The following is a 12,327-nucleotide window of genomic DNA, read 5'->3' as shown; positions in this document are numbered from 1 at the left end:
AACTAATTATGACCACATGCAGGAAAATAAAAAAATTCTCTGCAGCAAAAGCAGAAAAACAGATGTGCACCGATGTACCAAAGTGATCACTGGTCACCTGGATTGACATTTCCTTTGACAACAGATTCCTGTTCATTTTCTTACCTGGTAATCCTTCACGTCCTATAAAACCAGGGTCCCCACTCTCTCCTGGCCTGTCTGGGGTCCCATCTGGTCCAGTGGGGCCCCGGAATCCTGGTGGCCCTGGATGACCCTGGTCCCCTGAACAAATTAAACAAGGGATGGTTCCAAGTCTCAAAGTGGTCCAAGCACATTGTAGCATACATTATGAAACTGGGGGCGGGCATGTGAATGTAGCAGAGTAGTGGCTGACCTAGAGTTCCCTGGAAGCCTTTCAAACCCACAGTTCCTGGAAAGCCCAGCTGGCTGTTGGGGTCACCGCTCTCTCCCTTTCCTCCTTTGACTCCGGGCTCGCCAGCTGGTCCAACGATATCCAGACCTAATAAGAGTATGAACAGAAAAAATACACATTACCCTTAGAGGAAGACATATTTGACTCATATTCAGGTTCGTCATATTGTCCACTGCTGCAGCTCCTCTTTTCAGCCTCTGTCTGAAACACTTGGTTTAAGGTCATGTCTCTTTAAGCCCCTCCCCTCCTGATAAAGCTCAGTCTGGTCTGATTGGTCAGCTGGTCCACTCTGTTGTGGTTGGTCATTTGCTTCCAGTGTGCGTAGGAAATGTCGTCCTTCTCTCTCGCTTACTCGGCTTTGTTAGGGGCCTGCGAGACTAGCCCAAGGCGTGCATTACGCAAATGTAGAGCATACTGATGTTAGGTTACGTCATAATTCCTGAATTATCAGCAAGACTACTGATGAGGTGTACGAGGGGCTTCTCCTTTACTGCGGACTTTGGGCTTTTTAATTCACAAAAAAACCTACATAACACACTTAAGGAAAAGAAAAACAAAAAAAACTCAACATGTTTCCTTTAAAGTATTTCTCTGTAAAACTAAATACTCATAACTAAAAAATGCAACAGTCAAAGTTAAATAAATGTAGGTATTATTAGTTTACATCTCACAAATTCAGCTGATTTGTTACGTCAAGACTTCATAGGTGTGTTTTGATCAGACTTGACTGACAGTGAAGAAATCTCTCATGGGAAATAATGGTTACCGAGCTTCTTTGTTCTTTCATTTGTAAGCAAGCTATATGAAAGTAGTATTTTGAACTATTCTAGTCATGACAAATACACAAAGGGTTTGTTTTGAAAAATTCTTGTCATACCTGGTGTTCCTGGGATACCCTTCTGTCCTTTCAGTCCATGTAATCCATACAGGCCCTTCAGGCCAATGAAACCTGCAGATGTTTGCACAGATCAGATGATGGAATATGGTGGAGCGACAAGTATTTAGTTTTAAGGGAAAAGAAAGACTGAGCACCGATCTGATCCTGTTACCTTTGTTGCCTGGAAACCCAGGAAAACCCGGGCGGCCATCTTCTCCAGGAATTCCAGGAAAGCCTTTTTGACCCTGGTTACCAGGAGTTCCCCTCTGCCCGTCTGAGCCTGCAAGAAAAAAAAATGTACATGGGTCAGAGTGATTACAGTGGAATTCTGATTTAATGCATACCATATAAATATCATGATATATCTAAAATGAAATGTGCATAATAAAGAAGTGCATAAAATCTCTTACCTCCTTGTCCTGATATTCCTGGAACACCTGAATAGCCCTTTTTCCCTTCAATACCATCAAAACCAGTAACACCCCTGTCCCCAGTGTATCCAATCAGTCCTGTTTGGCCTGTCAGGAGGGTATCAAACATTAAGTATGAGAATGCAAACAGATCAACAACAGAGGAGAAGTAATTAAGCTGCATGAGTATGTACCGAGAACTCCTTGGAAGCCGTCCTCTCCTCTCAGTCCGGTGGGTCCTGGAAGGTCTATATGAAGACCTTTATCACCTGTAATAGTGTTCAAACATTTACTAACACTTTGAAAATTGAAAGCTAAATCCCAGATGGGGTAGAGTTTAAAATTGACGTTGTACCTCTGACCCCCTTCCTGCCTTTGTCTCCTGTTGCACCATAGGCACCGGGACTTCCTTTAATTCCCTGAAAAGGAATACATGAATATGAAATAAAAAACATCATGACAAACGTGTCAATACATCACTTGCAGCCACAAATCAGAAGATCAGATGGTTTACTCCAGGAATTTATTATGGTAGGGGGATAAACAGGGGACAGATTTAAAAACGAATGAGATATGCTGAGAGTTTTATCCTCTAGTATGGGTCCAAAAACACTGCATCATACATTTTTCACATTTTACTGATTCATTAATTTTACAACTCCCTCCAGAGCCACAGAAAATATTTAGTGAACTGAACTTTGAAATTGTGAGTGTCTGTTTGGGACACATTAATCAGCACCGGCGGCCACTTGCATGCATTTTCTCAGCATTATTCCGCTCACCCTGTTTCCCGACATTCCTTGAAAACCTGAAATTCCTCGATTGCCAGTCGGGCCTGGCATTCCCTTGATCCCAGGGAGCCCCTGTGCACCTGGATCTCCGTAGTATCCTTTGTCATTGCTGGGATCTCCAGGTAAACCATGAGTTCCCCCGCTGCCAGGCAAACCGTGAAAACCCTTAGAACCTGGAGGACAGAGTAAGATGTGAGGAAGAGGAGCCTGGGATGACAGAGATGCTGAGAAGGAAGGAGTTGCTGATGTCAGACTGTAGCTCCGCACCTCTTGGCCCGATGAAACCTTGATTTCCTCGATGTCCGCGCTCTCCCTTGACACCCTTCATGTCAACAATCATCTTGGCAGGGATCTGAGGCTTCTCCCCTGATTGACCACTCACACCACGTTCACCTGGCACACGATGGTGAGGAAGAAAGAGATGCTTAGTTTATATGAGGGTCTCAACAGAACTCAGCAGACTAATACTTTTCTTGAATCACAAATATTATGAAATTAAATATCAGTCTCACCCTTCAGTCCACTTTGACCTGTCACTCCTTTTAGGCCGACTTGGCCTGGCACTCCAGGTTCTCCTTGCAGCCCCCCGAAGCCCTTCCCCCCGGGATAACCCCTGCTCCCCTCGAAGCCTGACATGCCGGAAGATCCTTTATATCCTGGGAAAGGAAAGGACCATCACAAGTAAAAAACTAAACATAAAAAACTTCATGATATTTGATTTTCAATATTACTCGACGTAGTAATGACTAGATTATCAAATCAAATATGAGGAACAAACCCTTCATTCCTGGGGCTCCTGGGCGTCCATCTGCACCTGGCTCTCCAGGATTACCAGATGAGCCATACTCTCCAAGGACACCGTCATCACCGTACCCCCCAGGCATTCCTTTTAATCCGATGGGACCTGGAGGGCCTGATTCTCCTTCACTTCCCCTCTCTCCAGTGAAACCTGAGCAGGATGATGAACCATAAGGACACACGAAAAAGACGGTCAGAAGTGAACAGGAACTTTTCTGAGAGAGGGTACTGTGTGTTTGCCATCTTTGCCTCACCTGGCTGTCCAGTAGTACCATGAGGCCCAGGTTGACCTGCTTGCCCAGGATCACCTGGGTAGCCATACTTGCCAGCAGGCCCAGGCCTCCCTTGCTCCCCCTGCAGTCCTCTAGGTCCACTCTCTCCTTTGAAGCCAATCATTCCAGGCATGCCACCCATTCCTGGTTTGAATGGAAGGACAAGAACATGAGACAACAGCTCTCAAATCCTTAACTCTCCCACAATTACTGAAGATAAGGCAAGAAGTCAAACTAATACAGGTAGGTGAAATAAACTGTTGAGTTTGAACATCACTAACCTGGATATCCGGGATCTCCTTGATTCCCAGTCTGGCCCTTATTTCCTTGAAGCCCAATCAGCCCAGAATCACCGCTGCCTCCAGGTGAAGCCCCGATGATCTCTCCATGAAAACCCTTCTCACCTTGTGCCCCGTGTCGCCCGGGCATACCGGATGAACCAGGGACACCAAGTGAACCTATGCTGCCAGGAAATCCCACTTCACCACGTGGGCCGGCAAAACCTTTAATGGAAAACCATTAAAATGAAAGTAAACAAACAGGATGAAGGATAAAATTCAAGTCAAAGTTCAGATGTGATTCTCTCTATCCAATGATTGGCCAGTGTCGTCTTGTCATTCCGTACCTGGTGGTCCAGGACGGCCACCCACGCCTTGCTCTCCTGTTTCTCCTTTCTCTCCGTGAACTCCAAGTATACCCCGTGGTCCTTTTTGGCCTTGTAGACCTGGTTCACAAAACATACAAAATGGCATAAAACATTATTCATAGATATTCAAATGCAGGAAATACAAAACAATATTTTTTTGTTGAGTTACCTTGGAAACCTGGTAATCCAGTGGGTCCTGGAAGTCCAGGCTGCCCAGGAGGTCCTGGAAGTGTATTACAAGGACCTGACAATAAAATAACAGAAACAGAGTCTTCAGGGCAACATCTTGGTAAAAGTGACTGTTTTATATAAAACTATTTTGATGGTTGTCTGCTGCCCAGCGTGGGTTGTTTTTCAGAACATGATATTATCATTACATTAGCTGGTATGTCAACACACTGAATCTCAAATTGTTAACAATTAAATTATCGGCACACAAGTCAAATAATAAAAAGGCAAAGCTGTTATCAGAGAGCTGTTAAAAAGGAGGCAATAAGGGGAAAACCTTATTAGACCAGCTACCTGTTACATCCACCTGTCCTCCAGCTCCTGTCGGACTACAGCCGCCTTTCAGTGGCAAAAGAGAGAGAATGAAAGAGAGAGGTATTCGGAACCAGAGTTATTCAAAAGCACAAGCATTATCTCAAACCAGCTCAGCTGCAGCTGGTTTGAGGGATGCAGCCCCTGCATCGAGGAGACAACAGGGGGCGAAGAGAGAGAAGTAAATTAAATGGCAACATATCCTCCTCATGCTTCCTCCTTTATTGATCACAAGCCATTATTGGTCATTTGCATTTCACTGCTTTGCATCGTATTACAAAAGAGAGTACTTTCAGACAGTCATAGTAAAATCAAATATTTAGATTGAAAACAGTTAAAAATCACTGTAAAGTGGTAAAAGCCTTGAAGGACAAAATATGCAACATGTTTAAGACTTGATGAAAAGGAGGAAGGCAGCGGTCAGCTGACTCTTACCTGGACTGCCAGTTGTTCCAGGAACTCCATGATAGCCTGCAAGACCGTCATCACCAGGTAAACCACGCTGGCCTTTGAGGGCCCCAAGGACGGCACCTGGCTCTCCCCTCTGCCCGGCTACACCGGGTTGACCAGGTAGACCTAGGAAACCTTTGTCTCCACGTTCTCCCCAGGGACCTTCTCCCTGTTCACATGAACCAGTTATACTGTGTCTATGACTGACTCTGACCCTATGTACATAATAAGGCAATTGATAATGATTTTAAATATGATGAGTATGTTTGATGTTACACCGTCATTATGAACATGACTGATGGACTCACCGGAGGACCTTGGCTACCAGGGAAACCAGGTAAACCGTTTAGGCCTGGAACACCTTGTGCTCCCGGCTCACCGTCTCTTCCAGGATCCCCCAGATCTCCAGGATATCCTGCGTAGATCAGACACAAATACACAAAGATATATATAATCCATACAATCCTGAATCAACACACGTGCATACAGTAGACACACACATAACAGGTTACTTTATTCCGACCCACTTGTAGCCTTGGTGCTGATCTGAAATGAAATAACATATAGACTGCACCTTTCTGTGTGGCCACACTTGCTTTTCCTTTTTGGCCTTTTGGCCCCGGTTCCCCATTGAACCCAGAAGAGCCCTGGAAGACATCATATTAAAGAGTGAGAGAACAAAGAAGAATGTAAAATAAACAATGGAAAATAATTATGAGGATGTGTGATTTTTTATTCTTTAGTTTTCATGATTTGTCTCTTACAGTGGACCCATCATTGCCCTGGGGACCTGGGTCTCCTGAATCACCCTCCTGACCGAACTCTCCCGTCATCCCAGGATCACCTGGATTCCCAACAGGGCCAGGTGGTCCCGATGGAGAGTTTACAACACTGCACTCACATTCTCCATGGTCACCTACAGGGACCATCAGATATGATCAATAATTCATCATGATATGAACAATCATCATTAGTTATGACAGTATGGTTACAGCACCTTTCACTCCTTTATAGCCTGCGTTGCCGGGCCTTCCTCTCCCGCCTGGAGCCCCCTTAAAGACCTCATCCCCTGGAAACAAACAGAAATACAGTTAAATCAATTTCAGGAAGAAAGGAGAAAACAACAAGAGATATAGTATATATAAAATTTACTATGAGAGTATCAAAACAAATGCACAGTAAACCACTCTCTCACATGTTTGTGTGCGTCCTCGAGAGCCCATGGACCCTGGGCGCCCCTTGGCCCCTGGGGGTCCTACACTGACTGCAGGGCTCCCTGGTCCCCCTTCTGGGCCCTTCTCTCCTTGTTCCCCCTTTATGCCAAATGGCCCGAAAAAGTCCCACACTGAGAGGAACAAATGGAAGAAGGTTCAGTGGATTCTGTGGATCAAAGTGTGGAGGAATCTCTTTGTTTAGCTTTAGCTGACTGACCTTGTTGCTGTGTGTCAGAGGCAGGACGTCCTGTGGGTCCGGGGAAGCCTTGATCTCCTACTGGGCCCCTCTCTCCATGTGGACCCCGCTCACCAAAGGGACCCGGAGGTCCAGCTTTTCAAATCAAAGGAAATGGAATAAATATTTGTTAACTGCAACAGGTAACATCAACTGCATGAATCCATTCTTTAACCCATAGCTCTCTATCAGATTATAGATGAAAGTTTATAAAGGGTTTCTAAACCAATGTAGCTGTATTTGAGTATGCTGTTATAACAATAACAACAATAATAACAATAACTGTTGTGGTTATTATAATACCAGATTTATTCTCTTCATCTGTCACTAGGTTTCTCTGAAAAAGACCCTTAATTTGTACCCAAATCAATAACTTTTCAGTCATACATTTTTTTTCACTTCATCCAGCTGCCCCCCTGCACCACCTGGTCTGCATCCTGTCAGGTGATGCCCCTGAATAACCTTCATCAGGTCCATATTTAACTTGAGCACCTGACTCGCTGTGGTCGGTCACAGCTGAACTTCAGTAATACCCCAAATTTCCCTCCCAGAGTTTCACTTCATGTCAGCAACAACTTTGTTAAAATGGCTTTTAACACTGTCAGACTGTGTGTGTGTGTGTGTGTGTGTGTGTGTGTGTGTGTCTCTGTCTGTTTCCTCTTTTCTGTTGGCTCATTGTTTTTGTGTATTAATCCACGTACCTGCTGGAGACCATGAGGATCCAGATGTGATCAGCTCTCCTGGTTCACCTCTGACTCCCTGAGGCACAAAGTTAACGTCAGTGTCATTATACTGTGTGTGAGCACAAAGGTGAGATGTGGACACACTGTTTGAAATTGACCACCACACATATCCTGTTTCTGCAATGTGTCGAATCCCTATCCCGTTTTTCCCTTTTTTAATCTCTGTGTGTTGTTGTTTCACTTCTCCGGGGTATTTTTCACTGGCTGTGTAATTTAATCAAACAGAAACATTTTATTGTCTAATTCTACAATTTAAAGCAACGTTTGAAAAATATTTGATGACATAGCCGGAGCTCTTACTGACACCTAGTGGTGGAAAATAAACTTAATTTTCTTTAAATTTAGACACAAATTCTTTTCTTACAGTGTGACAGAATCACATATATATTTTATATTCAAGTGCTTCTTCCAAAACTTGTTGTGATATTCGTGAAATATTCAAACGCCACGCACGATGTTGCAACCTCATCATTACATTGGAATATTTTTTGGTATCTTGTGCGTCATTAAACACAAACATTTGACATCTGTGAAAATTTTAAATTCTCAGCTAGATCTTAAAATAAACTTATGTAGGTTTTAACAATGCGAACACGAGTTTGTAATAACGTCCAGTTACTCAAGTAAAAATTACTCTACGAGTAACAGTCCTGCATCGAGCATTATCAGCAACATGTACATAAAGTATCAAGAGTTAATTACGTTTAATTCAGAAAAATGGCCCCTGTAATTATTAAAGTACAAAACTGGATTATTATCACTGATGCATTAATGTATAAGTAGCATTTTACTGTTGTAGCTGGTTGAGGTTTAAGTAACTGTTACTAATTCATATCGTTTATAGGTAGTTTGATTTGTATGATCATGATTTATAATTGAATGGTAACAAAGAGGAAAGTTACATGTAAGTTTACAGTGGAAATATCTCAGATTTGTAAAGTGCAGCACTTGTGTAAATGTACTTAGTTACATTGTCATTATTGTCTTTCAATGATAATCCAAATACTATTTTAAATGTTTTTATTTTTCTCATCAAGTTTGAAAAAGGTTTGAGACGTAAATTCCAGGAATCACAATCAGTTGCTTTTCTCACCTTATATCCATCTCTGCCTCTTGGTCCTGCGTCACCAGAATCCCCCTGAACCAGAGTTTTCATTCATCAGGTTATAAAATGACATTTTATTCAAATTTGATGATACAATAACAATAAAATCTTTCACACAGACATACCCTTGGTCCAGGTCTGCCATCTGCGCCAGGTTCACCCTGGAACAGCATTCAAAAACAGCATTAACAGCACGTAACATGTGGATAGAAGACAGAGCTTTGCTGAAATGTGAAGAAATTCAAGTTTGCTGACCCGTGATCCAGTGAATCCCATTACACCAGTTTCTCCTTGGTCCTGAGATCAAACCAAAAAGTGACGTCAGTGCCATGGTGACGTGTGAATCTATTTGTGTACGTGAGTATGAATACATATAAATGGGTAAAATCGCCAATGAGCCGATGACATACCACATCTCCGCTTTCTCCTTTCAGACCTTTTTCTCCAGGACTTCCCTACAATAAAGACAGTTGAGTGTTTTTTGTGGAACATCACTGTTCCGCTTGTGTCGCTTCAATCTATAATTGTTATTTCAGAGGCCACATTTCAGTGTGGTTACAGCAGGGTAATGACTAAAGAAGCACATGTCGCTGATGGACAGACCTTGACTCCATAGTGGGGTCCGTAGGGGGGCCCAGAATGAGGATGAGTGGAGTTTCCTTGCACGCCTGGAAGTCCAATGTCCCCCTGTGGTGGGAAGTAGGAATTGCCACAAAAGTCAGCCAAAACTCGGAGAGAAACAAATCATCATTGGCTGCTCACATCCTCTACACATGCACAAGTACTAATCCCAAGTAAAAAAACCTCTTGTTAAAACGCTACTGGTAGAGTTACAGAAATATAACAAGTAGGTAATCTGCAGAAAGATTCCTGCTGTGACTGACATATTATTATAAATCTAATTACTAGATTGTAAATACTGATGCAGCAGCGGCATTTGGGGAACTTAAGGGAACCTGACATGATTACAAGGGCAGAAGAGAACGACAAAGAAAATATATTATATTTGGGTTATCTCCGATTGTAGATTTTTGTATTGGACACTGACATTTTTAGCAGGGAAATATCTTTAGTGATACTACTAACGAGGACGTTACATTTTTGCGGGGGGGGGGGGCATACATTTTGGTACAGATCCGGATCAGGGGGCGGGTCCAGGATTATTTTTTTTCCCACTTTCTTTAACATTGCAAGATATGGTGTTTTTCAACATTTAGGATAATTCATGGATCTTGATGAAAATAATCACACATGTTTAGGAGACTGATATTTATGAGTTTTTGCAATTTGGTGCAGATTCAAATCAATAAAACTTTGGATCTAGTGAATTTAAATTTAAAAAGACTAACTGCCACTGTAGTTTAGTAATTTGTTGCAGTGGTGAAGATGGTCGGAAAACACTGACTTTATCTTTAACAGTGTGATGTATTTCATGAGCTTATGTGTTTTTTTAATGTAAAATTTAATCATAATTAGTGTGGTGAAATGTGAAATGTATTAGAAGTTGCATTTAATGCAAGTAATGCATAAGATCATAGAAAATTGTACTTAAGTACAGTACTTGAGTAAAAGTACTTTGTTGCGATGAACTGCTGAAAGTCTTATGAATGACTTCATGTCGTTTTCATGTAACCACCGACTGATCAGACATTAGTGATGCATTTGTACAAACATGGCCACTCACTTGGTCTCCTCTGATTCCTTTAAACACTTTGGTCATGGTGCCCTGCTCAGAAAAACAAAAACACAAGTGAGGTTGTCTTCTTACATTTGCACAAGTTCGAATTTTGTTGTATCATATTCACGTAGTTGTTACGTTACCTTTGGTCCTCGTGGACCTGGACCCCCTGGGGGACCCTTTCAGAAGACAAACAACAGGATCCTTATAAGCACTTGATATCATAATAGATAAGGCTTCTCAATCTAAACAAATGCACAAGCTTTACCTTTGGTCCTGGGAAGCCTCTGTTACCCTGCCATCCTGGCTTTCCTGGAGGCCCCTGACAAAAACCACATGAAAGACGAAGTCAATGGGAAAAGTTGCAATGTACGTTTTAGATAATTCATTGGATTGAATTTGACTTACAAATATTCCGTGCATCCCTGGTGTGCCGGGATCTCCCTGTGGATGGACGATTAAAGAGTTACGATGTAAGCAACATCTGTACGACTTTGCACCTATGTAAAAGTATAAATGCAATTTTATGGAGTCAGGTGTCCTTCAGTAGTAAAGTAATACACGGTGTGAACTCACCCTGAAACGCTGCATGTACACACTCAGCTCCAGAGAGTCTCCCTTCTCTCCCTTCCTGCCGGATTGTCCCTTGGAGATGAAGAGCAACGGTCAGGAAGTCAAACTCTATGTGTTATACACGTCACTATCTAGACAGGGTTAGAGTCGCACTTACAGGAAAACCAGGTGAGCCATTATAACCAGGTTGTCGCGATAAACCTGAGTCTCCCTTTGTCCCGTTACAACCGTCAGCACCTGGCCTCCCTCTGGGCCCAGCTTGTCCTGGGTGTCCCTGCAGCGAACGTCAAATCAAAACAGTCACATCCAGCAGAATAAATGAGAAAACACAACGACATGACACTGGTTTCATCCAGACTGGTGGATGGACTTACAGGTATGCCATCGTTTCCTGAAAACCCAGGAACGCCGGTTTGTCCCTGTGGAGCAACAAAAATCAAGCCTTTAAAAAAAGTTTTCATTGTCGTATATTTTTAATTATTATTCTAAAAAAAGAGACAATGATATTTTACCACGCTTCCTTTAGGACCTATGATGCCACCACGGCCACCGTCGCCTTTGTGGCCCTTTTGTCCTTGGATGCCGTGATCACCTGGTCTTCCCGTAGGCCCGTGTGGACCCTGGGGACCAACAGGCCCAGGTTGACCCTGATGTTGGGAGGATAAAAAAAAAGAGTTGATTAACTTCATTTCAAAGAAAGAATATTTTAATAAAGTATCACCCTCTGTACATTGACTTATATATTAATTTAATGTTAACTTTAATGTGAATTAATAGTTTAATTAATTAATCAATTGCATTATCATTTTTTCTGTATCAACAATGTCATGAGTGTTGTTTAACAAAAGCCAGGATGACAGTGGAGAGATCCCCGGTAAGAAAACAATGTTAACTTACCTTTTGATGAATTAGAAGATTTGAAAAAAGGAATAGTGTTGACAAAGGGTTTAGAAGCAAAGCATCACAACAATGCAACAAAAGAAATGCAATCATTCATTTCACACGTTTTCATGGATTGCTTTCATGTGATTTTCTGTTTCCGTCACAAGGGGGAGACAAACACTTTTCTTTTTCTCTTTCATCAGCGCTCCTCGCTCTCTACAGCCATCCAGTGGTCACTTAGTGTACTTGCAAGTGTTACCTGTGACAAAATCTGCCACGAGCTTCAGAGGTAAAAGTCAGAGAAGCATTTAAACTCCACAAAATACATTTTCAGTGTCACTGGACTGACTTTGAACTTGTTCATTTTAAACTTTTTAGGCAGAGAACAAGTAGAGAATGAAAATTCTTGCAGTCAATTATTATATTTATGTTTAAACTCAGACCCGCTAAGACCCACACAGACCATTTACCAGATAGAACAGTAAGAACGGTGCAGTGACCGAGCAAAAAAGAGTGTGAGGGCAAAGAGCTTAGATATGTCCGGTTGAGAGGTGATTTAAACACACTCACACACAGATTCTCAGTTTGTGTTACTGTCATTCACGTGGCCGGGGGGAGATGCTCGAGGGGCACAAAGCAGATAAGGGTTGGTGGGATGGAAACAGAATATGGACAGAGTTGACAAGGGTTGGAAAAAAAAA

General features: G+C 42.4%; 1 protein-coding gene across 2 annotated transcripts in view; it reads right to left on the bottom strand.

Annotated features, from left to right (window-relative positions):
* col4a2 (collagen, type IV, alpha 2) overlaps positions 1-12,327 on the bottom strand; it is a 56,384-nt gene that overhangs the window by 5,587 nt on the left and 38,470 nt on the right. Inside the window, exons 5-41 of one of the 2 annotated variants that reach the window (XM_035175250.2) lie at positions 11,257-11,391; positions 11,119-11,163; positions 10,902-11,018; positions 10,748-10,816; positions 10,580-10,615; positions 10,440-10,493; positions 10,315-10,350; positions 10,178-10,219; positions 9,097-9,180; positions 8,904-8,948; positions 8,749-8,790; positions 8,619-8,654; positions 8,482-8,526; positions 7,347-7,404; positions 6,628-6,741; positions 6,392-6,541; positions 6,194-6,265; positions 5,961-6,112; positions 5,771-5,843; positions 5,505-5,611; positions 5,182-5,365; positions 4,729-4,773; positions 4,376-4,450; positions 4,186-4,284; positions 3,842-4,063; positions 3,543-3,704; positions 3,269-3,439; positions 3,003-3,146; positions 2,758-2,883; positions 2,482-2,663; positions 2,055-2,118; positions 1,894-1,968; positions 1,700-1,807; positions 1,462-1,569; positions 1,290-1,361; positions 374-499; positions 145-261 (exon numbers count right to left, since the gene is read on the bottom strand). In XM_035175250.2, the coding sequence (XP_035031141.2) occupies positions 145-261; positions 374-499; positions 1,290-1,361; positions 1,462-1,569; positions 1,700-1,807; positions 1,894-1,968; positions 2,055-2,118; positions 2,482-2,663; positions 2,758-2,883; positions 3,003-3,146; positions 3,269-3,439; positions 3,543-3,704; positions 3,842-4,063; positions 4,186-4,284; positions 4,376-4,450; positions 4,729-4,773; positions 5,182-5,365; positions 5,505-5,611; positions 5,771-5,843; positions 5,961-6,112; positions 6,194-6,265; positions 6,392-6,541; positions 6,628-6,741; positions 7,347-7,404; positions 8,482-8,526; positions 8,619-8,654; positions 8,749-8,790; positions 8,904-8,948; positions 9,097-9,180; positions 10,178-10,219; positions 10,315-10,350; positions 10,440-10,493; positions 10,580-10,615; positions 10,748-10,816; positions 10,902-11,018; positions 11,119-11,163; positions 11,257-11,391 (3,592 nt within the window). The remainder of the gene's footprint in view (positions 1-144; positions 262-373; positions 500-1,289; positions 1,362-1,461; positions 1,570-1,699; positions 1,808-1,893; positions 1,969-2,054; positions 2,119-2,481; positions 2,664-2,757; positions 2,884-3,002; positions 3,147-3,268; positions 3,440-3,542; positions 3,705-3,841; positions 4,064-4,185; positions 4,285-4,375; positions 4,451-4,728; positions 4,774-5,181; positions 5,366-5,504; positions 5,612-5,770; positions 5,844-5,960; positions 6,113-6,193; positions 6,266-6,391; positions 6,542-6,627; positions 6,742-7,346; positions 7,405-8,481; positions 8,527-8,618; positions 8,655-8,748; positions 8,791-8,903; positions 8,949-9,096; positions 9,181-10,177; positions 10,220-10,314; positions 10,351-10,439; positions 10,494-10,579; positions 10,616-10,747; positions 10,817-10,901; positions 11,019-11,118; positions 11,164-11,256; positions 11,392-12,327) is intronic. The other variant, XM_035175251.2, reaches the window with a different exon arrangement.

This window comes from Hippoglossus stenolepis, chromosome 13, assembly GCF_022539355.2.
Source record: "Hippoglossus stenolepis isolate QCI-W04-F060 chromosome 13, HSTE1.2, whole genome shotgun sequence".
NCBI classification, from domain to species: Eukaryota; Metazoa; Chordata; class Actinopteri; order Pleuronectiformes; family Pleuronectidae; genus Hippoglossus; species Hippoglossus stenolepis.
This window is presented reverse-complemented; position numbering and strand designations above follow the sequence as displayed.